The sequence below is a fragment of the Oncorhynchus mykiss genome, chromosome 1 (assembly GCF_013265735.2).
Source record: "Oncorhynchus mykiss isolate Arlee chromosome 1, USDA_OmykA_1.1, whole genome shotgun sequence".
NCBI lineage: Eukaryota > Metazoa > Chordata > Actinopteri > Salmoniformes > Salmonidae > Oncorhynchus > Oncorhynchus mykiss.
Window position 1 is genome coordinate 61,516,167 of NC_048565.1, and position 25,345 is coordinate 61,541,511.

The 25,345-nt window shown below is 42.3% G+C and overlaps 1 protein-coding gene across 2 annotated transcripts; it reads left to right on the top strand.

The window, feature by feature from the left end:
* Positions 1–1,786: 1,786 nt before the first annotated feature.
* Positions 1,787–24,771, top strand: herc4 (HECT and RLD domain containing E3 ubiquitin protein ligase 4). Of its 2 annotated transcripts, none has more exons than XM_021607008.2 (25): positions 1,787–2,078; positions 3,803–3,867; positions 3,978–4,264; positions 4,390–4,549; positions 4,787–4,863; positions 7,991–8,212; positions 8,306–8,397; positions 13,761–13,891; positions 14,161–14,321; positions 14,427–14,503; positions 14,773–14,900; positions 15,045–15,104; positions 15,359–15,470; positions 15,732–15,921; positions 19,071–19,243; positions 19,458–19,577; positions 19,704–19,802; positions 20,024–20,191; positions 20,410–20,553; positions 20,768–20,934; positions 22,664–22,730; positions 22,859–22,941; positions 23,174–23,357; positions 23,442–23,544; positions 23,657–24,771. In XM_021607008.2, exons 3-25 carry the CDS (start codon positions 4,039–4,041, stop codon positions 23,863–23,865), a joined length of 3,153 nt encoding a protein of 1,050 aa, XP_021462683.2. In that variant the 5' UTR covers positions 1,787–2,078; positions 3,803–3,867; positions 3,978–4,038; the 3' UTR covers positions 23,866–24,771. The 2 variants fall into 2 exon arrangements, with proteins under 2 accessions (XP_021462683.2, XP_021462690.2); XM_021607015.2 differs by lacking the exon at positions 1,787–2,078 and adding an exon at positions 2,192–2,381.
* Positions 24,772–25,345: the final 574 nt, after the last annotated feature.

Consider the following 25,345-nt stretch of genomic DNA (forward strand, 5'->3'; position numbering starts at 1 on the left):
TAACAGCAAAGTCCCTGCCCATCTTCTGAAAACATCTGAAACCCTTCCTCTTCAAACAGTATCTTATATAATCCTCCTCCTCACCTTGAGGAAAACCTTAACCAGCACTTGCACTTGACCCCCCTCTACTGATAGCTACTTTATTTAGGAAAACTGTACTTTCTATGTCTGTGATATGTGGTTGTCATCTTAAGATGAATGCACTAACTGTAAATCGAGCGACTGCTAAATTACTGAAATGTAAATGTAATTCTTCTCCACAGTCTAAGGTTGTTTGCAGAGGGTGAATGGGCAAGACAAGTGCAGAGAGAGGCAAGAGAAGCCCAGAGATATAGAATCAATCATGATGTCTCATTTGCAGAGGCTGTAGGACAGATCGCTGTCACTACTCAGTGGACTGATGGAGCTACTATGACTGCTCCCGTAGTAAGAGGTCCTACTGTCAGAACTGGTGCTTCTGCTAGTCCTGACATGGTTTCCAGGTCTGTTCAGAAATCATGCTGTGTCAAAGGACGCTTTGATAGTAAATAAAATGGACGTCGTAGCTGCCATTGGAAAGGTTATTAACACGACTCGGATTGTGGAAAGCAGAAATGACAGGTTGACTATTATTGTGGATACGACAACAGAGTTATTAGAGGTAACAGATGTTACTGTCAACATTATTTTTTTAAATGCTGAATAATCCTAAAGAAGAAGAACAGACCTTAGACCAGCTAATGGATCAATGTCAAGGTGGACAAGGAGGTTAATTTGGGAGATACATTTGTACTATCAAGGACTGTGAAGAGAGCAGTGGGAAAGGTGGATTCAATCATGGTGACTAGAAGCGGCCTTGTTCTGATTAATTGTGTAGATGAAAAACAGAAGATGCGTGCAATGGATCTGGCAAAATTCACCGCATCGGAAGTAACCTGTATTGATCTTCGAAGAAGGGCAGCTGCCAAAGGAGTTACAGTATGTCTGGAGTGTCGTTAGATGACGACTACCTTATTCAGAAAATCCCAGGAGTGATCAGTGCATGTCACCTGACCAGTATGGTAAATGGAAAGAAGGAGAAAAGCCTATCGATACTATTGCTGGTTGAGGAGACAACCTGCACATGTGAAGCTTGGATACGTGAGGTATGCGGTGAGAGCATTTGTGTCCAAACAATTACACTCTGGGAATTGCAAAAGATATGGCCACGTGTCAAATGTTTGCAGATGGAAGAATTATGTTATTGAATATACTGTGAATGGAAAATGTTGCAACTGTGGTGGGGATCATACTCCGGACTTCCTTGAGTGCCCTGTTAGGGTGAAAGAGGTTGAGGTGTCAAAGATCAGGGCTGCACAGCAGATTCCCTATGTGGAGGTGGTGAAGCGAGTCAAGAGGGTCAAGACGGATATGCTCATTGTGAAGAAGGTGGATTTTGTAGCATTGATAGCCACAGTTATTAATTGTACTGCACATGTGTCGAGGATTCCAAGAAGTTGGTATCACTATATCTGCAGCCGATACGTTTTTGGGGCTCCAAGACCTTTTCACTGCAAGGTCTACTGTCGCCAGAAAACGTCCCGCCCTCACAGGATCCTTCTGAGCCTGTCTAGGGATCTGATTCGAATTTTGGATTTTAACAGAAAAGAAGGTTGATTTTGTTTAGTTAAAATATATTTTTGATCGTTTGTATGGATATTTTTTACGCTGCATTAATTTGTTCTTTTTGGGATCTTTGTCATCCACCCGCACATTAGGTGGCGGAACGCACATCATTATACCAGAGAAGAAGAAGAGGGTGGCTTTGTCGTCACATCCAGTTTCTAAAAACTCTAGAACATTACAGTCTTTGATTACCGTATGTTCGAGTGCTTTTCTTCTGTGTGTATGACACGGCATATAAAGCTACAGTCATTAATATGACAGTGCATAGCAAACGATTTTGGTATGTGGCGCCAGCAGTTGCCTGAACTCAATGACTATCTACATTTTACACCTTCCGAGCAAGTCTGGTCATCGAAATTTTGCTAATACAAGAAAAACATTTCAGACCTTTCGTGCGTGCCATCGTTTGCCACCATTGCATTGGCTAGCAACAGGTAAGCTGAATCCATTTGCGGCACATAGGCGGGGTTTGTCCATATTTAGCTATTTAGGCAGCTAGTGTGGGTTAACTGCTAGTTAGCCATATAACTTACCTGTGAAGGTCTGTCTTGATTAACAGCCAGTTAGAACGCAGGCACTGCCGTGCTGCACGCGGACAACTGAACGGTGGATCGCTGTAGCTAGATGGCTAGCTAACGTTAACTAGCTAAAAATGTTAACTAACTAGCTGACTTGTGTCGTGAAATAATAGTACAGCCCTTATAATTGGAGGCATCATAATGTTCCCTTTTTAGATGGTAAGTTACCTCTGTACTTTGCGGAATGGTTTGTTTAATAATAATATTTCAAATTGTTTTGTTCCCCTGACACTTGCCCTAGAATATTTGTATAATTCCATGTTGTTGTAGAAGCAGATGTCTTAATGTCACATGCACAAGTAACGTTACAGTGAAATGCCTTTATTGCGAACTCAACCCAATAATCAATAAAGATGTAATACTAGAACTCAATAAGTAAGTAAGTATTACATCGTTATTGATTATTGGGTTGAGTTTGCAAGAAAGGCATTTCACTGTAACGTTACTTGTGCATGTGACATTAAGACATCTGCTTCTACAACAACATGGAATTATACAAATATTCTAGGGCAAGTGTCAGGGGAACAAAACAATTTGAAATATTATTATTAAACAAGCCATTCCGCAAAGTACAGGGTCAGTTCCAATACAATATTTAAAATGTGCAGGGATACTGGAGTGATGGCGGTAGATATGTATAGGGGTAAGGTGACTAGGCAACAGGATATAGTATAAACAGAGTAGCAGCAGCTTGTATGTGAGTGGGTGTGTAGTCTGTATAAATATATGTGCATGTTATGTGTGAGGGTGTAGGGCCCTGTTAATGAAAAATATATATATGTGTAATTAATTCATCCCCTTGATCTAATGGGGTAAACCACTTACCGCACCCATTTTTGGATTATGTTGATGAGACCCATGATGAGACACTCAACACGCACACCTGACAGAGGCATTCTAATTATAGTGGCTAGCTAGCTACTCTGTCAGAGAAGATTCCAGGCTATCACACTTGCAATGCCATGAAGTCATTTAGCAAGTAGATAGACCTGGACTTATACTTGTGAAAACAACAGACACAACTGACACTTCAGTGACATTTTAACTGGTGTCTATCAACACGTGAGATAAGAATCTGAACTGCACCGCAGTAAAGATGTTCCAGGCCTTTCTAGGGGATACTAAGCACATTTTTGAGAATAACCGCACACCTCCAGCATTGTGAGGCCTTTTATATTCATATAAATCATATACAGCACTAGATAAACATCACACATTCATATAAATTAACAATGAGACATCTTCGCTCATAAAAATACTTCATCAGATCACTAAAATAGTGCTTTAAACATTCCTTATCAGCAAAGGGTGGGGCATTCATTCTTCTGCTTAAGAAGCCTAAATGCGGGCCGTTACAGAAGTGAGTGAATTATAGGATCAGTAGGGTATTAATCAACCCCAGAAAAAAAATGGAGGTATCCTCACTGTCATGATTCAAGAGTTAATTTAGGGCACTGCACAGGATGATGTCACACAGACATCGTACTCTGGAATGCTGTTCTGTGGTCATTCAATCTGTTGTGTAATGTGACAGTATTTACAAGACTATTTCAGTCTGTTTCTGGTGCTTTCCATCACAGATTCCCCAGTCACAGATGGCCCAAGTGGTGTACACAACTTGATATCAGGACTTCTTTGCCACAACGTATGTATTTCTGGATGTTGACAATTTTGTGCTCCGTAACAGACCTCGTCATGTAATTTATTTGACTCTATTTGACTTTATTTGACGCTATTTCTCTCATCCTTTCACAGGGACTGTAATCCTGTTGACCTGGTCCACACCAGGAGTGGGGCTAGAGGGGGGGCGGTGGCAATGCTGTGTTGGGGAAATGCTTCCTTCGGTCAGCTAGGTTTGGGCGGGATCGATGAGGAGATTGTGGTGGAGCCCCGGAAATGTGATTTCTTTCATGGGAAGCAGGTGTGTGATATCGGATGTGGCCGACGGCACACCACATTTCTACTGGGAGACGGGACTGTGTACACCTGTGGCTGCAATGACATTGGGCAGCTGGGGCACGAGAAGTCTCGAAAGAAACCAGGTAAGTGTTGCATGCACCAAAATGGGTCAGTCTAACACCGTATTTGGTTGAAAACTATCTTTAGATTAACTGTGGTGTGGTAAATCAATGTGTTAAACATGTTAAATGCTTTGTGTTCCCCTTAGAGCAGGTTGTGGCACTAGATGCACAGAACATTGTGGCAGTGTCATGTGGGGAGGCCCATACTCTCGCACTGAATGACAAAGGACAAGTGTTTGCATGGGGCTTGGCCACAGATGGACAGCTGGGCCTTGCAAACTTCGAAGAATGTGTACGTGTGCCCAGGTGAATAAAATAATACTTTAAAGTCCTCGGGAAGTTCAAGCATAATCCTGTTCATAAATGATATGTGTACAACTCAACGTGTATGAACATGACCCCATTTGTACCGATACTCTTTGCATGTTGGTATTTTAAAAATTAAAATAAGTGATTCATGTGCCTGACATGTAGTATAGATATATTTCACAACAGCATAATGATTACTTTACTTTAATGGACTTTTTTCCCCCCCCCCCTCAGAAACATCAAGAGTTTATCAGATGTAGAAATTGCTCAGGTAGCCTGTGGATATCGGCACTCCCATGCTCTGTCTAGAGGTAAGGGGACATTCGAATAGTCCTTTAAGGCAAAGGAAAGTTCTTAATGCCTTTGTTGACTTGGAAGTTTGACGGGTAGCAAGGAAAAATGAAAGGACGCTCTATCAGTCCTTACCTACTTCCCTTTGCCAAGGATGCACAGGACTATCCTTTGACGGTTTTCAGCAAAACTCAGCCTAAAGATAATTGTGGGAAATTCTCTGAAACGTTTACTTAACACGATTCAATACACTCATTATGGTGAGTTTGTTCAATACATGTGGATAGATAAATAAAATGTTGCTTCATTCATGCTTTATATTTCAGTTTAGTGACATCTGAAAGTGGCAGAAAGCTGCCTCTTTCAAGGAGTGGGACTCTAACCCGGAAGCTTATAAGAAATCCCGCTTTGCTCTCCGACGAACCGTCAATACAGGACTAAGATCGAGTCGTACTACACCGGCTCTGACGCTCGTCGGATGTGGCAGGGCCTGCAAACCATTATACGAAGGGAAGCACGGCCGAGAGCTGCCCAGTGATACGAGCCTACCGGACGAGCTAAACTACTTCTATGCTCACTTCGAGGCAAATAACACTGAAACGTGCATGAGAGCACCAGCTGTACCGGAAGACTGTGATCACACTCTCCGCAGCCGATTTGAGTAAGACCTTTAGACAGGTCAACATTCACAAGGCACTTTCAACCTCTCCCTGTCCAAGTCTGTAATACCAACATGTTTTAAGCAGACCACCATAGTGCCTGTGCCCAAGAACACAAAGGTAACCTGCCTAAATGACTACCGACCCGTAGCACTTACAGTTGAAGTCGGAAGTTTACATACACTTAGGTTGGAGTCATTAAAACTCGTTTTTCAACCACTCCACAAATTTCTTGTTAACAAACTATGGATTTGGCAAGTCTGTTAGGAAATCTACTTTGTGCATGACACAAGTAATTTTTCCAACAATTGTTTACAAACAGATTATTTCACTTATAATTCACTGTATCACAATTCCAGTGGGTCAGTTTACATGCACTAAGTTGACTGTGCCTTTAAACAGCTTGGAAAATTCCAGAAAATGATGTCATGGCTTTAGAAGCTTCTGAAATGCTAATTGACATCATTTGAGTCAATTGGAGGTGTACCTGTGTATGTATTTCAAGGCCTACCTTCAAACTCTGTTCCTCTTTGCTTGACGTCATGGGAAAATCAAAATAAATCAGCCAAGACCTCAAAAACAAAAAATGTGTAGACCTCCACAAGTCGGTTTCATCCTTGGGAGCAATTTCAAAACGCCTGAAGGTACCTCGTTCATCTGCACAAACAATAGTACGCAAATATATACTCCATGGGACCACACAGCCGTCAGAACGCTCAGGTCAAAGACGACGTGTTCTGTCTCCTAGAGATGATCGTACTTTGGTGCGAAAAGTGCAAATCAATCACAGAACAACACCAAAGGAACAAAAGCAAGCAAAGGTACAAAAGTATCTATATCCACAGTAAAACAAGTCCTATATCGATATAACCTGAAAGGCAGCGCAGCAAGAAAGAAGCCACTGCTCCAAAACCGCCATAAAAAAGCCAGACTACGGTTTGCAACTGCACATGGGGACAAAGATCGTACTTTTTGGAGAAATGTCCTCTGGTCTGATGAAACAAAAATAGAACTGTTTGGCCATAATGACCATCGTTATGTTTGGAGGAAAAATGGGGAGGCTTGCAAGCTGAAGGATACCATCCCAACCGTGAAGCATGGGGGTGGCAGCATTATGTTGTGGGGGTGCTTTGCTGCAGGAGGGACTGGTGCACTTCACAAATTAGATGGCATCGTGAGGTAGGAAAATTGTGTATATATTGAAGCAACATCTCAAGACATCAGTCAGGAAGTTCAAGCTTGGTCGCAAATGGATCTTCCAAATGGACAATGACCCCAAGCATTCTTCCAAAGTTGTGGCAAAATGGCTTAAGGACAACGAAGTCCAGGTATTGGAATGGCCATCACAAAGCCCTGACCTCAATCCCATAGAAAATGTGTTGGCAGAACTGAAAAAGCGTGTGCGAGCAAGGAGCCCTACAAACCTGACTCTGTTACACGAGCTCTGTCAGGAAGAATGGACCAAAATTCACCCACTTATTGTGGGAAGCTTGTGAAAGGCTAACCGATACATTTGACCCAAGTTAAACAATTTAAAGGCAATGCTACCAAATACTTATTGAGTGTATGTAAACCTCTGAGCCACTGGGAATGTGATGAAAGAAATAAAAGCTGAAATAAATAATTCTCTCTACTATTATTCTGACATTTCACATTCTTAAAATAAAGTGGTGATCCTAACTGACCAAAGATGCAGAATTTTTACTAGGATTAAATGTCAGGAATTGTCAAACTGAGTTTAAATGTATTTGGCTAAGGTGTATGTAAACTTCCAACTTCAACTGTACATGCTACCTCAACTAACCGGCGCCCCCATACATTGACTCTGTACCGGCACCCCCCCTACATATATTGCTCTTTTTTATTGCTGCTCTTTAATTACTTGTTACTTTTATCGCTTATCCGTATTCTTTGAAACCTCACTGTCGGTTAGGGCCTCGTAAGTAAGTATTTCACTGTAAGGTCTACCTACACCTGTTGTATTCGGCGCATGTTACTAATAAGATTTGATCAGTAAGGCATGAATGAGGATGGAAAGATTAAATCAAACCCTATCCTCTTCTTGCTTTTCCTTAAACCGAGTGTACACTATACAAATTTGGCCCCAATTTAGCAGTCCCAGACAAGTTTTTGAGATCAGAGACAAAATCCCAATGTTGTTGCCTACTCGTGGCATGTGGCCTTCACCGACGCTTGTTTAATGTGAGCGTGTCAGAGACGCAATCCGTGGGCTACCGATCTCATCTTTGAGCAGTCCCAGACGCCCCAATATTTTCAAATGTTTCATTTTATCGGCACAAAATCTGCAGTGTGAGATGTACAATGACAAGTTTGGACGATCAGCAATAGCCAATCGGAGCTCGCCAGAAAAGAATGCATTCACTTTCTGTCTGGTTTGATTGGACTTAAACAGGGAATTTTCTGAACGATTTGCTTGATTAGGTTTCCCATCTTATATTAAATACTTCAAATGTGTTCCCTTGTTTAGGAGGCCAAGTCTATTCATGGGGACAAAACCGATACGGACAACTAGGGCTGGGAGTAGCTGGACAAGGCATCTCTACTCCCCAAGTCATCCAGTCTTTACAGGGGATTCCCTTCATCCAGATCTCAGCAGGGGGTGCTCACAGCTTTGCCCTCACATTCTCAGGGGCCGTCTTTGGCTGGGGGCGCAACAAGTTTGGGCAACTCGGCCTCAATGACAACAATGGTAAGACTGACTAAGCAACTTTCCTGTGACTCACTGTTAATCTGTTTTGAAAAGAAGCCAGAAGATATAACATGAAACCAAATAATATTTCAGATCGGTATTATCCAGCCCAGCTCAAGTCCCTCAGGTCACAGAGGGTTATCTACATCTGCTGTGGGGAGGACCACACTGCCGCACTTACAAAGGTAACTTCCTCTTACACAGTGAGGTAATAGCTGTATGTAGTAGTGTACTCTAAGTATAACTACACTTAGTGTCTTCAGAAAGTATTCATACCCCTTGACTTATTCAAAATGATTTGTTACAGCCTGAATTCAAAATGGATGATCATTTTTTTTCTTCTCTCACACCCATCTAGACACACTACCCCATAATGACAAAGTGAAAACATGTTTTAGAAAGTTTTGCATATTTATTGAAAATGAACCAGTCAAAAGTTTGGACACCTACTCATTTCAGGGTTTTTAGTTATTTGTACTATTTTCTACATTGTAGAATAATAGTGAAGACATCAGAACTATGAAATAACACGTATGGAGATTCTTCAAAGTAGCCACCCTGTGCCTTGATGACAGTTTTGCACACTCTTGGCATTCTCTCAACCAGATTCGAGGTAGCCACCTGTAATGTATTTCAATTAACAAGCCTTAGAAATTAATTTGTCGAATTTCTTTCCTTAATGCGTTTGAGCCAATCAGTTGTGTTGTTACTAGGGGTGGTATACAGAAGATAGTATGGACTTGGTCTTTTACTTTTTAATAGGGCTATGGCAAGAACAGCTCAAATAAGCAACGAGAAATGACATCCCATCATTACTTTGAGACATGAAGGGCCGTGAATCCAGAACATTTCAATAACTTTAAACGTTTCTTCAAGTGCAGTTGCAAAAATCATCAAGTGCTATGATGAAACTGGCTCTCGTGAGGGCTGCCACAGGAAAGGAAGACGCAGAGTTAACTGCTGCAGAGGATACGTTCATTAGTTACCAGGCTCAGAAATTGCAGCCCAAATAAATGCTTCACAGAGTTCAAGTAGAAGACCCATCTCAACATCAACTATTCAAAGGAGACTGCGTGAATCATGCCTTCATGGTTGAATTGCTGCAAAGAAACCACTACTAAAGGACACCAAAAAGAAGAGACTTAGAAACACGAGCAATGGACATTAGACCAGTGGAAACCTGTCCTTTGGTCTGAGTCCAAATTAGAGATTTTTGGTTCCAACCACCATGTCTTTGTGAGACGCAGAGTAGGTGAACGGGTTATCTCCACATGTGGTTCCCACCGTGAAGCATGGAAGAGGAGGTGTGATGGTGTGGGGGTGCTTTGCTGGTGACACTGTCAGTGATTTATTTAGGATTCAAGGCACACTTAACCATCATGGCTACCACAGCGATACGCCATCCCATCTGGTTTGCGCTTAGTGGGACTATAATTTGTTTTTTAACAGGACAATGACCCAACACACCTCCAGGCTGTGTAAGGGCTATTTGACCAAGACGGAGAGTGATGAAGTGCTGCATCAGATGACCTGGCCTCTACAATCATCTGACCTCAACCCAATTGAGATGAGTTGGGCCGCGGAGTGAAGGAAAAGCAGCCAACAAGTGCTCGGCATATGTCGGAACTCCTTCAAGACTGTTGGAGAAGCATTCCAGATGAAGTTGGCTGAGAGAATGCCAGGAGTGTGCAAAGCTGTCATCAAAGCAAAGGGTGGCTACTTTGAAGAATGTAAAATCTCAAATATATATAGATTTTTTTTAAGGTTACTACATGATTCCATATGTGTTATTTCAAAGTTTTGATGTCTTCACTATTATTCTACAATGTAAAAATAAAAACACTTGAATGAGTAGGTGTGTCCAAACTTTGGACTTTTACTGTAAGTTTTCACACTGCTTTGCTATGACACTCCAAATTGAGCTAATGTGCATTCAATTTCCTTTGATCATCCTTGAGATGGCACTACAACTTGGTTGGAGTCCACCCAGCAGCTTTGCAGTTCTAGACACACTCAAACCAGTGCGTCTGGCACCTACTACTAAACCCCATTCAAAGGCACTTCAATCTTTTGTCTTTCCCATTCACCCTCTGAATGACACTCATACACAATCCATGGCTCAATCGTCTGAAGGTTTATAAATACTTTAACCTGTGTCCTTCCCTTCATCTCTGATTTGAAGTGGATTTAACAAGTGAGAAGGGATTATAGCTTTTACCTGGTCAGTCTGTCATGGAAAGAGCAGGTGTTCCCAATGTTTTGTTCAGTGTATATCTGGGGAAGGATATTAAACAATTTCTAGTGTTGATTAGGAAATGGAAAAAAAATTTGGAAATACCAAGACTCTCCCTGGAGGTGACCAATAACCCAATGACAACTCTGACAGAACTATGGAGTTCCTTGGTTGGGATGGGAGAACCTGCCAGTAAAACAAGTCTTTACAGCACTTCACCAATCTGGGCTTTCTAGGAGAGTGGCCAGACGGAAGCCACTCCTTAGAAAAAGGCACATGACTGCACGCCTGGAGTTTGCAAAAAGGCACGTGAAAGACTGAGCTCATAAGGCAAAATATTCTGTGGTCTGATTAGACAAAAATATAACTCTTTAGTCTGAATACAAAACACTATGTCTGGAGAAAACCAGACACAGCTCATCACCCGTCTAACACCAGCCCTACCGTGAAGCATGGTGGTGGCAGCATCATGCTATGAGGATGCTTTTCAGTGGCAAGACTGGGAGACTGGTAAGGATAGAGGGAACAATGAATGGAGCCAAATATAGGCAAGTCCTTGATGAGAACCTGCTTCAGAGTGCAAACGACCTTCGACTGGGGCAAAGATTGTTCCAACAGGACAATGACCCCAAGCAACACTGAAATGGCTTTAGAACAAGTGTCTCTGAGTGGCCCAGCCAAAGCCCAGACTTGAATCCCATTAAATCTGTGGGAAGACTTGAAGATGGCTGTTCACTGTCGCTCCCCATCTAATTTAGCAGATTTTCTCAAGCTCTGTAAGGAAGAATGGGAGAACCCCCAAATCCAGATGTGCAAAGCTGATAGACATACACAAGACGACTCAAACCTGTAATCGCCGACAAAGGTTGACTCGAGTGTGAATACTTATGTAAATTAGATATTTCTGTCTTTTAATTTTCATTAACTAGCCAAAAATATCTAACATATTTTCACTTTGTCATTATGGGGTATTGTGTGTCAATGGGTGAGGGGGAAGGGGAAAAAAAGATAATCCCTTTTGAAATCAGGCTGTAACACAACAAAATGTGGAATAAGTAGAGGGGTATGAATACTTTCTGAAGGCACTGTGCATTGTTATTTCATTCCTACTGAACAAAAATATAAATGCAACATGCAGCAATTTCAAAGTTTTTACTGAGAGAGTTCATATAAGTAGATCAGTCAATTGAAATAAATTCATTAGGCCCTAATCTATGGATTTCACATGACTGGGAATACAGATATGCATCTGTTGGTCACAGATACACTATCTATCCAAAGGATGTGGACACCCCTTCAAATGAGTGAATTCAGCTATTTCAGCCACACCTGTTGCTGACAGGTATTTAAAATCGAGCACACATTCATGCAATTTCCATAGACAAACATTGGCAGTAGAATGGCTTTACTGAAGAGCTCTGACTTTCAACGTGGCACCATCATAGGATGCCACCTGTCCAATAAGTCAGTTTGTCAAATTTCTGCCCTGCTAGAGCTTCCCCGGTCAACTGTAAGGGCTGTATTGTGAAGTGGAAACGTCTAGGAGCAACAACGGCTCAGCCGTGAAGTGGTAGCTCATACAAGCTCACAGAACGGGTCAGCTGAAGTGCGTAGCGCCTAAAAAACGTCTTCCTCGGTTGCAACACACACTACCGAGTTCAAAACTGCCTCTGGAAGCAACGTGAGCACAATAACTGTTCATCAGGAGCTTCATGAAATGTGTTTCCATGACTGAGCAGCCACACACATTCTCGCGTTCTCTGGAGTGATGAATCACGCTTCACTATCTGGCAGTCCGACGGACGAATCTGTTTTTTGCAGATGCTAGGAGAACGCTACCTGCCCAACTGCATAGTGCCAACTAAAGTTTGGTTTAGGAGCAATAATTGTTCAGGCTAGGCCCCTTAGTTCAAATAAAGGGAAATCTTAACGCTACAGCATACAATGACATTCTAGACGATTCTGTGCTTCCAACTTTTTGGCAACAGTTTGGGGAAGGCTCTTTCCTGTTTCAGTATGACAATGCCTCCGTGCACAAAGCAAGGTCCATACAGTAATGGTCTGTCGAGATCGGTGTGGAAGAACTTGACTGGCCTGCACAGAGTTCTGAGCTTTATCCCATCGAACACCTTTGGGATGAATTGGAATGCTGACTCCGAACCAGGCCTAATTGCCCAACATCAGTACCCAACCTCACTAATGCTAGTGGCTGAATGGAAGCAAGCCCCTGCAGCAATCTTCCAGCCTCTAGTGGAAAGCCTTCCCAAAAGAGTGGAGGCTGTTATAGTAGCAAAGGGGTGAACAACACCATATGAATTCCCATGTTTTTGGAATGAGATGCTCGACGAGCAGGTGTCCACATACTTTTGGTCATGTAGTGTACCTTAAAGAAAAGCTAGGGGCGTGGATCAGAACACCAGTCAGTATCTTGTGTGACCACTATTTGTCTCATGCAGCGCGACCCCTCTCCTTCACATAATGTGATCAGGGTGTTGATTGTGGAATGTTGTCCCACTCTTTAATGGCTGTGCGAAGTTGCTGGATATTCGTGGAAACTGGAACACTGTCGTGAACATGTCGATCCACAGCATCCCAAACATACTCAATGGATAACATCTGAGTATGCAGGCCATGGAAGAACTGGGTAATTTTCAGCTTCCAGGAATTGTGTACAGATTCTTGCGACATGGGGTCGTGCATCATTATGCTGAAACCTGAGGTGATGGTGGCAGATGGATGGCACGAAAATGGGCCTCAGGATCTCGTCACAGTATATCTGCATTCAAATTGCCATAAATAAAATGCAATTGTGTTATGCCTGCCCATACATTAACCCCACCGCCACCACGGGACACTCGGTTCACAAAGTTGACATTAGCAAACCGCTCGCCCACAAGACGCCATACGCATGGTCTGCAATTGTGAGGCCAGTTGGACATACTGCCAAATACTGCGGCTTATGGTAGATAAATGAACATTTAATTCTTTGGCAACAGCTCTGGTGGACACTCCTGCAGTCAGCATGCCAATTGCCCACTCCTTCAACTTGAGACATCTGTGGTGTTGTGACAACTGCACATTTCAGTGGGCTTTGATTGTCCCCACAAAAGGTGCACCTGTGTAATGATCATGCTGTTTTAATCAGCTTCTTGATATGCCACACCTGCTTTGTGTGTGTGGAACATTTCTGGTATCTTTTATTTCAGCTCATTAAACATGAGACAAACACATTACATGTTGCATTTATATTTTTGTTTAGTGTACATTCTGAAACCCCTTTCACCTCCTTAAGATTTTGTTTTGTTTCTTTCATAGGAAGGAGGTGTGTTTACATTTGGAGCAGGAGGGTATGGCCAGCTTGGACATAACACTACAAACCATGAGATCAACCCCAGGAAGGTGTTTGAGCTCATGGGAAATGTAGTCACACAGATATCCTGTGGAAGGTACAGCACACTGTCTGCTGCGCTGTCTCTGCTTTCAAATGTGGCACTGGTCTGTTTTAGAATACACAAAGCAGATTCACCAAGTCCATAGTCTCCAGAAAGATTTTGAAAATCATGTGTAGCGTGAGGGGAAATGCATGCATCTGAAACCTATGGTATCTGGGGGAGACAAGTATTTGGGCTGACATTTCAAAGTTCCTAAAACACTAACATCATAGAACACATGGTGTCTTGAGAAACATTTGTGACATTTTGTATGTCCTTTCAAGACAGCACACTCTGGCCTTCATCCCCTCCTCTGGAAAGATGGATTCATTTGGGCTGGGAGGGAACGGGCAGCTCGGTACACGCTCCACATCCAACAGGAACAGCCCTGCCCCAGTCAAAGGCCCCTGGGTGGCCTACAATGGCCCGACGCCCACAATCGCAGGTTAGTGCAGGCCCCCTCAGACGGGTTCCACAGGTAAACACTTCAAGTTTCTGCATCTGCTTTGAATCTTTGATTCAGAAGACTGATCATAACTTTATATTCCAGACATGGAGCAGGGCTGCTGTGTTAAGAGGATCTATGCTGGAGGGGACCAGAGCTTTGCCCACTGTTACACTCCCCAGGTCATTTTCATACCTCACCAGCCCTAATTTATCAAGAGTCCTCATTACTAAGGTTCTGCGCTAACAAATGTTTTATTTTACATGAGAGAAATTAATACATGATGTGTTGCCAATCCTATTTGGGGATTTTGGTGATACAGTTTGTAAACATGTCAGAAAGACTTGCACGTGCTGAAAACATGTCAATGCTTACCATTTACATGTTCATGATAGTGAAATGGTTTACTTTTTGTAATTTTTAAGTAATTTAATACAATTTATTCTACTAGAACCCTCTGGTGCCTGACGACATCAGAATACCAGATCCCAGAAGACACATATGCACCTTATCTGCTGATCTCACTCAGAGATGGCTGAACCATTATACACACGGAAGACTCCCACAAGAGATTTCCAAGTAAAATCCTCACTTCTCAAAATACGCTCATAAATTAGAATTAGCTATAGTATGGATGAACAGTGGCTTTTTTTTGGTCCCAGCTAGATTGTGTATCTGCATGAGCCTGTGTTGAACAGTTTTTCTTTGACTTTTTTCTTGTAGCGAGATCGATCTTGTGTTTTCCTCTGCAAGTTGCCTCAATGGAAGCTTTCTGGCTGGCAGGTAATATCAATTGCACTTCACTTTGAAAATGTTACTGAAAGTATTGAAATAATAAAATAAAAAAAATTGAAGAAGGAAAAAAACTTTGGGAAAGGAGGATACAACTGTCTGCCATCAACTGAAACGGGACGATCAGTCTGCATGTTCATTGAAGATTTCTGAAGTGTCAACATTTACTCTATGAATTAAAGCTTTTGCTATGTTCTATTGTCATTGATTCATGTTTTACTGAAGAGAACCTCTGTTTTGTGTAGCCATCCAGATCACTACAACACGAGCAGTAAATGCTCAGGGGTGGACATGAACATGGCTCGCCTCTTGTTTCACAGAGTCGTTCAACATGACTATCCAGAAATTGCACAGCAGGTGACTTGAACATGGCTGAGAGTAATTTGATTTTTGAAGTATGGTTTACCAAAAAATATTCATCCTCATGTTATGACATTTGTTGACGCTTTAGCATTGTAGGGTATTCCAATTAGTGGTGCAAATAAAGGGAGTCGGTATATTATAAGTCTAGCTGGCTAAAATGACAGTTATCCACTTAACTACAATATATGTATGTTTGCCACCCTTCTGTATGAATTGTTATAGCATTAAACATGACACTGTGTTCTCATGTGTCAGATTGCAGCCAGTCTGGAAAAGAACCTGATTCCCAGACTAAGCAGCTCCCCTCCAGACATCGAGGCCCTGAGACTCTACCTCACCCTGCCAGAGTGTCCTCTCTTCAGCGACCCAAACACATACGTGACTCTGGCCATCCCTTTTGCCAAGGCATTCATCAGTCTGAAAGAGGCTCCACTGAAGGTGCTTGGTAAGTAGCTACAGTTGAGGTCGGAAGTTTACATATAGTCGTGGCCAAATGTTTTGAGAATGACACAAATATTAATTTCCACAAAGTTTGCTGCCTCAGTGTCTTTAGATATTTTTGTCAGATGTTACTATGGAATACTGAAGTGTAATTACAAGCATTTCATAAGTGTCAAAGGCTTTTATTGACAATTACATTAAGTTGATACAGGGAGTCAATATTTGCAGTGTTGACCCTTTTTCAAGACCTCTGCAATCCGCCCTGGCATGCTGTCAATTAACTTCTGGGCCACATCCTGACTGATGGCAGCCTAGTGGTTAGAGCGTTGGGCTAGTAACCGAAAGGTTGCAAGATCGAATCCCTGAGCTGACAAGGTCGTTCTGCCCCACTGTTCCTAGGCCGTCATTGAAAATAAGAATTTGTTCTTAACTGACTTGCCTATAAAGGTAAAATAAAAATAATAAATAGTTGCATAATCAATGCTTGGAGTTTGTCAGAATTTGTGGGGTTTTGTTTGTCCACCCGCCTCTTGAGGACTGACCACAAGTTCTCAATGGGATTAAGGTCTGGGGAGTTTCCTGGCCATGGACCCAAAATATCGATGTTTTGTTCCCCGAGCCACTTTTGCCTTCTGGCAAGGTGCTCCATCATGCTGGAAAAGGCATTGTTCGTCACCAAACTGTTCCTGGGTGGTTGGGAGAAGTTGCTCTCTGAGGATGTGTTGGTACCATTCTTTATTCATGGCTATGTTCTTATGCAAAATTGAATGCTTTACTGTTGGCATGACACAGGACTGATGGTAGCGCTCACCTTCTCCGGACAAGCTTGCCTGCTGCCATTCCTGAGCAAGCTCTGTACTGGTGGTGCCCTGATCCCGCAGCTTAATCAACTTTAGGAGACGGTCCTGGCGCTTGCTGGACTTTCTTGGGCGCCCTGAAGCCTTTTTCACAACAATTGAACCGCTCTCCTTGAAGTCCTTGATGATCTGATAAATGGTTGATTTAGGTGCAATCTTACTGGTAGCAATATCCTTGCCTGCGAAGCCCTTTTTGTGCAAAGCAATAATGACGGCACGTGTTTCCTTGCAGGTAATCATGTTTGACAGAGGAAGAACAATGATTCCAACTCAATCAGCATGACAGACCTTGTCCTCGTCAACACTCACACCTGTGTTAATGAGAGAATCACTGACATGTCAGCTGGTCCTTTTGTGGCACGGCTGAAATGCATTGGAAATGTTTTTTTTAGGATTCAGTTCATTTGCATGGCAAATCATCTGATCACTCTTCATAACATTCTGGAGTATATGCAAATGTCCATCATACAAATTGAGGCAGCAGAATTTGAAAATTAATATTTGTCATTCAAAACTTTTGGCCACGACTGTACATTTAAACTCAGTTTTTCACAATTCCTGACATTTAATCCTTGTAAATATTCCCTGTTTTAGGTCAGTTAGAATCACCACTTTATTTTAAGAATGTGAAATGTCAGAATAATAGTAGAGAGAATGATATAATTCAGCTTTTATTTCTTTCATCACATTCCCAGTGGGTCAGAAGTTTACATACACTCAATTAGTATTTGGTAGCATTGCCTTTAAATTGTTTAACTTGGGTCAAATGTTTCGGGTAGCCTTCCACAGAGCTGGTGTAACGGAGTCAGGTTTGTAGGCCTTGCTCGCACACGCTTTTTCATTTCTGCCCACAAATGTTCTATAGGGTTGAGGTCAGGGCTTTGTGATGGCCATTCCAATACCTGGACTTTGTTGTCCTTAAGCCATTTTGCCACAACTATGAAAGTATGCTTGGGGTCATTGTCCATTTGGAAGACCCATTTGCGACCAAGCTTTAACTTCCTGACCGATGTCTTGAAATGTTGCTTCAATATATCCACATAACTTTCCCTCCTCGTGATGCCATCTATTTTGTGAAGTGCACCAGTCCCTCCTGCAGCAAAGCACCCCCGCAACATGATGCTGCCACCCCCGTGCAGCATCATGGTGTGGGATGGTGTTCCTCGGCTTGCAAGCCTCCCCCTTTTTCCTCCAAATGTAACAATGTTTATCATGGCCAAACAGTTCTATTTTTGTTTCATCAGACCAGAGGGCATTTCTCCAAAAAGTACAATCTTTGTCCCCATGTGCAGCTGCAAACCGTAGTCTGGCTTTTTCATGGCTGTTTTGGACCAGTGGCTTCTTCTTTGCTGAGCGGCCTTTCATGTTATATCGATATAGGACTCGTTTTACTGTGGATATAGATACTTTTGTACCTGTTTCCTCCAGCATCTTCAAGGTCCTTTGTTCTAGGATTGATTTGCACTTTTCGCACCAAAGTACATTCATCTCTAAGAGACAGAACGCGTCACCTTCCTGAGCGGTATGACGGCTGTGTGGTCCCATGGTGTTTATACTTGCGTACTATTGTTTGTACAGATGAACGTGGTACCTTCAGGCTTTTGGAAATTGCTCCCAAGGATAAACCATACTTGTAGAGGTCTACAATTTTTGTTTTCTGAGATCTTGGCTGATTTCTTTTGATTTTCCCATGATGTCAAGCAAAGATGCACTTTGAAGGTAGGCCTTGAAATACATCTACAGGTATACCTCAAATTGACTCAAATTATGTCAATGAGCCTATCAGAAGCTTCTAAAGCCATGACATCATTTTCTGGAATTTTTCAAGCTGTTTAAAGGCACAATCAACTTAGTGTATGTAAACTTCTGACCCACTGGAATTGTGTTACAGTGAATTATAAGTGAAATAATCTGTAAACAATTGTTGGGAAAATCACTTGTGTCATGCACACAGTAGATATCCTAACCGACTTGACAAAACTATAGTTTGTTAACAAGAAATTTGTGGAGTGGTTGAAAAATGAGTTTTAATGACTCCAACCAAAGTGTATGTAAACCTCCGACTTCAGCTGTATATTCGGTGAACATAATGGAGCAGCAAACTGTTCAGAGAGATTAAGTCTGGGTATTTAATTGATGTATTAGCAGGTTTTGGTATTTTGAGTGATTATTCAACATTGATTTCAATCAAAGTGTTTTTATAGATTCTACTATGTGGTCAGGTAAACCTCTTAGTTTATTCGATTTTTGCATCCAAATTGTCTTACGTCTCTTGCTTTGCTCTGTACTGATCCAGGCAACTGGTGGTCTCAATTCGAAGCCCCAGTCTTCCAGAGGCTTGTGGAGCTGTATAAGGTGGTGGTGGTTTACCTGCTGAAGATGCACAAGGTGGGAGTCCCCCACTCAGAGCAGAGGGTCTTCACCTGCTTCCTGGACACGGCACTCAAGCTTCTGGAGATCCTGCACGCTGTGAGTGTTCATACACAAATCACATACGCCGGATTCACACTATGGGGCCGAGCTGTATGGCGTGATTCAAGCAATACTGTAGAAGAGCATTATTTCTCACATTACTCCTAGTTATAGACGGAAACATTTATTGTTTTAATTTTTAAAAATTGTTGCTTTTCCTTCAAATGCCTCAGGGTTAACCGTTTTTATTTTATTTTTATTGATCTCCTAGGTGAACGAAAGAGCCGGACATATCATACAGTACGACAAATTCTACATTCACGAGTTGGATGACCTGATAGACATCCGAAACGACTACATCACATGGATTCAACAGCAGATGTACTCTATGGTGAGTTGAGCAACTTCAATACTACGATCCCTGAATGCACAATGTTATTGAGAACCGATGGAATCTCATCTTTTGCAAATGCTGTCGTTAATATCCTACCCTAAGTTATTGCTTCTGTCCCCTTAGGCTCATGACAGTGCGGTCACCCTCTGTAAGTACCCCTTCGTGTTTGATGCCCAGGCAAAGACCACCCTGCTTCAAACTGATGCTGTTATTCAAATGCAGGTAAGGATGAATGAGTCATTTGTTTTTACACATTGAACAAAATAATTGATCGTGTGACAATTTCCATGATTTATCTTGTAGTTGCACCATGACGGTTGAGCTCCTTTTTTTGTTTGTCTTATGCTTGCTTGTTTAGCTTTTCAAGCACCTTGAGATTTTTCTGTATAATGAAAAGCGCTGTAGAGGTTGAATGGATTTAGAATTGTTTCTGGTGTCATTAGATGGCAGTGGACCAGGCACAGCGGCAGAACTTCAGCTCCATGTTCCTTCCGGTGGTGGAGTCTGTTAACCCCTGCCTCATCCTCATTGTGAGGAGGGAGAACATCGTCGGGGACACCATGGAGGTCCTCAGGAAGTCCAAGAACGTCGACTACAAGAAACCTCTGAAGGTTAGCCTGTTTACCCTCTGCCATCACACCTGGGTTGTGTTCATTAGGGCACGCTATAGCAACACAAAAATGAGCATATCTTATCCTGACATTCCTTTCCCCTCCCTGTTTTCTTCCGTTGCCTAACACAACCCTGGACCTGAATTTGTCAGATCAGACTGTTGAGACTGCTGTCCTAGATGTACGCTGGAGTTGATGGTTATGTTTTTGCAATGCAGGTGATCTTTGTTGGAGAAGAGGCGGTCGATGCAGGGGGTGTGCGGAAGGAGTTCTTCCTTCTCATCATGAGAGAGCTCCTGGACCCCAAATACGGCATGTTCCGATACTACGAGGAGTCCAGGCTGATCTGGTTTGCAAACAAGGTACACTGTTCTATTGATACATTTCACTCTTGTTTCATTCCAGTGAAATGTGCGTTGTGCCCTTTCAGAAAACTCTCTAGCTTTACGTTGACACTTTGTCAAGGCATTCCCAGTAGTCTTATGTTGTGGTATTCTGTTTAAAATATGAAGTACTGGTATGCTTGGACACCATCCTGGTTGCATTTCCTCACTCTATGGACCATGTTCCTCTCAGACGTTTGAGGACATTGACCTGTTCCACCTCATCGGGGTCATCTGTGGGCTGGCCATCTACAACCTCACCATCGTGGACCTCCACTTCCCAGTGGCCCTGTACAAGAAGCTGCTGAAGAGGAACCCCACGTTGGATGATCTTAAGGAGCTGATGCCTGATGTGGGGAGGTCAGCTTAGGGGTCAAGCACCTTGGGGGGTTCCCTTAAGCACTAATGTGGATGCACGGTCTGCTTATTGCTTTCATGGTGCAATAAAATATAAATGGTTGTGGAAGATTCTTGAGCATCAGAGGATATGAGAAGGTTGACAAATTGGCAAAGTTTATTCCAAATTATACACTGAGAATACCCAACATTAGTATTGAATTGCAATTGGACCCCATCAGGGCATGGACTATACAAGGTGTCAAAAGCATTTCATCCCACAGTTGTTAGTTTGGCCGGATGTCCTTTTGGTGGTCGACCATTCTTGATATACACAGGAAATTGGAAAAACCCAGCAGTGTTGCAGTTCTTGACACAAACCGGTGCCCCTGGTACCTACTTCCATACCCTATTTAAAGGCACTTTAAATATTTTGTCTTCCCTATTCACCCTCTGAGTGGCACACATTCACAATCCTTGTCTAGATTGTCTCAAGCTTTAAAAATCCTTCTTTACCCGGTCTCCTCCCCTTCATCTACACTGATTTTGAAGTGGATTTAACAAATGACTCAATAAGGGATTGTAGCTTTCACCTAGAATCAACTGGTCATTCTATGTCATGGAAAGAGCAGGTGTCCTTAATGTTTTGTATACTCAAGTGTACAGTGCTTTTTGGAAAGTATTCAGACGCCTTGACTTTTTCCACATTTTGTTACATTAGTCTTATTATAAAATGTATTAAATAAATGTTTCCCCTTCTCAATCTACACACAATACCCAATAATCAGAGTGAAAACAGGTTTTTAGAATTGATAAATAAAAATACATTTTTTATTTATTTTTTACATAAGTATTCAGGCCATTTGCTATGAGACTCAAAATTGAGCTCCGGTGCATCCTGTTTCCATTGATCATCCTTGTGATGTTTCTACAACCTGCTTAGAGTTTTCCAAAAGGCACCTAAAGGACTCTGACCATAAAAAACAAGATTCTCTGGTCTTATGAAACTAAGATTGAACTCTTTGGCCTGAAGGCCAAGCTTTACGTCTGGAGGAAACCTGGAACCATTCCTACGGTGAAGCATGGTGGTGGCAGCATCATGCTGTGGGGATGTTTTTCAACGGCAGGGACTGGGAGACTAGTCAGGATCGAGAGAAAGCTAGATCCTTAATGAAAACCTGCTCCAGAGCGCTCAGGACCTCAGACTGGGGGTGAAGGTTCACCTTCCAACAGGACAACAACCCTAAGCACACAGCCAAGACAACGCAGGAGTGGCTTTGGGACAAGTCTTTGAATATCCTTGAGTGGCCCCCGCCGGAGCCCGATCGAACATCTCTGGAGTGACCTGAAAATAGCTGTGCCGCGACGCTCCCAATCCAACCTGACAGAGCTTGAGAGGATCTGCAGAGAATAATAGAAGACACTCCCCAAATACAGGTGTGCCAAGTTTGTCACATCATATCCAAGAAGACTTGAGGCTGTAATCGCTGTGAAAGGTGCTTCAACAAAGTAGTGAGTAAAGGGTCTTAATACTTATTTAATTGTGATATTTCCGTTTTTTTTATTTTATATGCATTAGCAAAAATTTCTACACACCTGTTTTTGCTTTATCATTATGGGGTATTGTGTGTTGATTGAGTAGAAAAAACAATCAACGTAACAAAATGTGGAAAACGTCAACGAGTCTGCATACTTTCCGACTGCACCGTGGGCTGTAGTATGAGCAATTGTCCCTTTTTTCACTGAAAACCAGGAGTCTGCAGCAGTTACTAGACTACACAGAGGATGATGTTGAAGACACATTCTGCTTGAACTTCACCGTAGGTTTCAATTTTTTTTTACATCAATGTACTTTAGGTAGCTGAATCTCTTGTCTAGAGATGGCAAAGGGGTGACGTGTGCAAGGCTTACTAGGAGAAGTCGATGTAATTTGTCCAACTTGTTTCAGGTTACAGTGGAAAACTTTGGCGCCACAGAGGTCTTAGAACTGGTTCCAAATGGCATGGATATCTGTGTTGACAACTCAAACAGGTACTTTTACAGACTATTCCAAGTTCTTCTAATTGAACTTCTACTTAGCGACAAAGTCGGGCTGAATGTTAAGTGGATTGATTTGATTCAAAGTTTTTGAACAAATGTGTCGTTCTGAAACAAAATGGTGCTTAATCGTATGTCTCGTCTGAGTGTCTAAACATATATAGAGAGCCTCTGAGTGTCTGCTGATTCGTTTCTGAATATTATTTTTCATGGCGTTCCCCCTCAGGCCTGAGTTTGTCTCTGCATACGTGGACTACATCTTCAATAAATCAGTGGCTGCGCTTTTCGAGTCCTTTTTCGCAGGCTTCCACAAAGTGTGTGGTGGCAAAGTCCTGGAGCTGTTCCAGCCCAACGAACTGCAGGCCATGGTCATTGGCAACACCAACTACGATTGGAAAGAGCTTGAAAAGGTGCAGAGGTGTCCCCATTTAGCTTGAATGATATATAAATTGGTCTTGGAGTGGTACAGTAATGGAATTTGTTTCTTTCACCAGAGCACTGAGTATAAAGGAGAGTATTGGGCTGAAAATCCAACCATTAAGTTCTTCTGGGAGGTGTTCCATGATCTCTCTTTGGAGAAGAAGAAGCTCTTTCTCTGTAAGGCACTCTCTTTGAAAGCATTCACTGTCATGTCACAATGCCATGCTAGCAGGGGCTATTTACTGCTTAAATGCTTTTGGCACTGAAGTAATGTGTATTGTATTTTCAGTGTTTCTCACAGGAAGTGACCGCATTCCCATCCTGGGCATGAAAAGCCTGAAGCTGGTGATCCAACCCACGGGAGGCGGAGAACACTACCTGCCCGTTGCACACACCTGCTTCAACCTATTGGACCTGCCCAAATACAGCAGCCGGGAGACGCTCCAAAACAAGCTTCTCCAAGCCATAGATCACAATCAAGGTTTCAACCTGGCCTAACGAATGGCACACAGACAATGCCTAGCTCCACCCAGACTGTCACATGCACACGTCTTTGCCCCGTCAACTGACTCGATTCCTGCTTTAAGACTGCAGCACTGTCACTGGCGTGAAATGGAACAGACTAAGCAGCATTTGCAGGTGGGCAAATGGTTATGCAAGAGGCTTGAGGGCTTTCTAATTCAAGGCCAGTCTTTGCTTTGATATTTCAGCATCATTTACAGTTTCACACGTCACAATATTGAAGACCCAGTTGAGTTCAAATTCAATTCATATTGTTTGATATTTCTCTTGTAGATTTAGCTTTTACCCGTGTTTGGATATAAACCTGTCTAAATAGGCCAAAGTTCTGGTATAAAATCTTTGAGCTCAGCTGGCACAAGATAGCACTGTTCATGAATTAAATGAATCTTCTACTTTGGCAATTTCTACCATGAATAGAAATGAATCTACCATGGTAAAAACATGGTATGAATGTGAGCATTTGATGTTGCGTGGAAGTTCTTGGCTGTAAGCCTTAAAACTAGACAAATAAAAAATGAAACATTACAGCCATTGGTATTGTGTGTATGACCAAGTGTAAATGAATTTTGGCTTCAACTGTTAGAATGCTGCTCTAAAACATTGCATTTTTGTGGAAATTATAGGCTAGTACCAACATGACTTTTGTTTATCAATATAATTCCTCTAAAATGTGTATTGCGATAACACTTCGGTGCTTTATAATTACTTCACAAAAACTACACTAAACTGTAGATAACGCTCACGTTATACATCACTTAATGGATTTCTATTCCATGTGTATGTGGCATTGGGGAAAGTATGATTGAAGAAAAAAAACATGTAAAGTGTTGGTCCCATGTTTCATGAGCTGAAATAAAATATCCCAGACATTTTCCATACGCACAAAAAGCTTATTTCTCCTTTCGCAAGATAATCCAACCACCAGACCGATGTGGCATATCAAGAAGCGGATTAAATGGCATGATCATTACAAAGGTGCACCTTATGCTGGGGACAAAAGGCCATTCTAAAATGTGCAGTTTTGTCACTGACACAATGCCAAATGTTTTGACGGAGCGTGCAATTTGGTATGCTGACTGCAGGAATGTCCATCAGAGCTGTTGCCAGAGTATTGAATGTTCATTTCTAAGCTGCCTCCGATGTTTTAAAACGTTTTGCAGTACGTCAAACGGGCCTCAACTGCATACCACACCAGCCCAGGACCTCCACATCCGGCTTCTTCACCAGCGGGATTGTTTGAGACCAGCCACCCTGACAGCTAATGAAACAGGAGTATTTATGTCTGTAATAAAGCCCTTTTGTGTGGGAATAACTCATTATGATTGGCTGGGCCTGGTTCCCCAGTGGGTTGGCCTGGCTCCCAAGTGGGTGGGCCTATGCCCAGTTGTGAAATCCATAGATTTGGGCCTAATTTGTTTAAATTGACTGATTTCCTTATGAACTGTAACTCAGTAAC

What these genes read in the sequence shown, in the direction of transcription:
- herc4 (XM_021607008.2), top strand. Translation starts at nt 4,039, where the DNA reads ATGCTGTGTTGGGGAAATGCTTCCTTCGGTCAGCTAGGTTTGGGCGGG. An exon ending in CTCCCACAAGAGATTTCCAA is followed by an intron (nt 14,901 to 15,044) that starts GTAAAATCCTCA and finishes TTTTTCTTGTAG; the next exon opens with CGAGATCGATCTTGTGTTTT. An exon ending in ATCCAGAAATTGCACAGCAG is followed by an intron (nt 15,471 to 15,731) that starts GTGACTTGAACA and finishes CTCATGTGTCAG; the next exon opens with ATTGCAGCCAGTCTGGAAAA.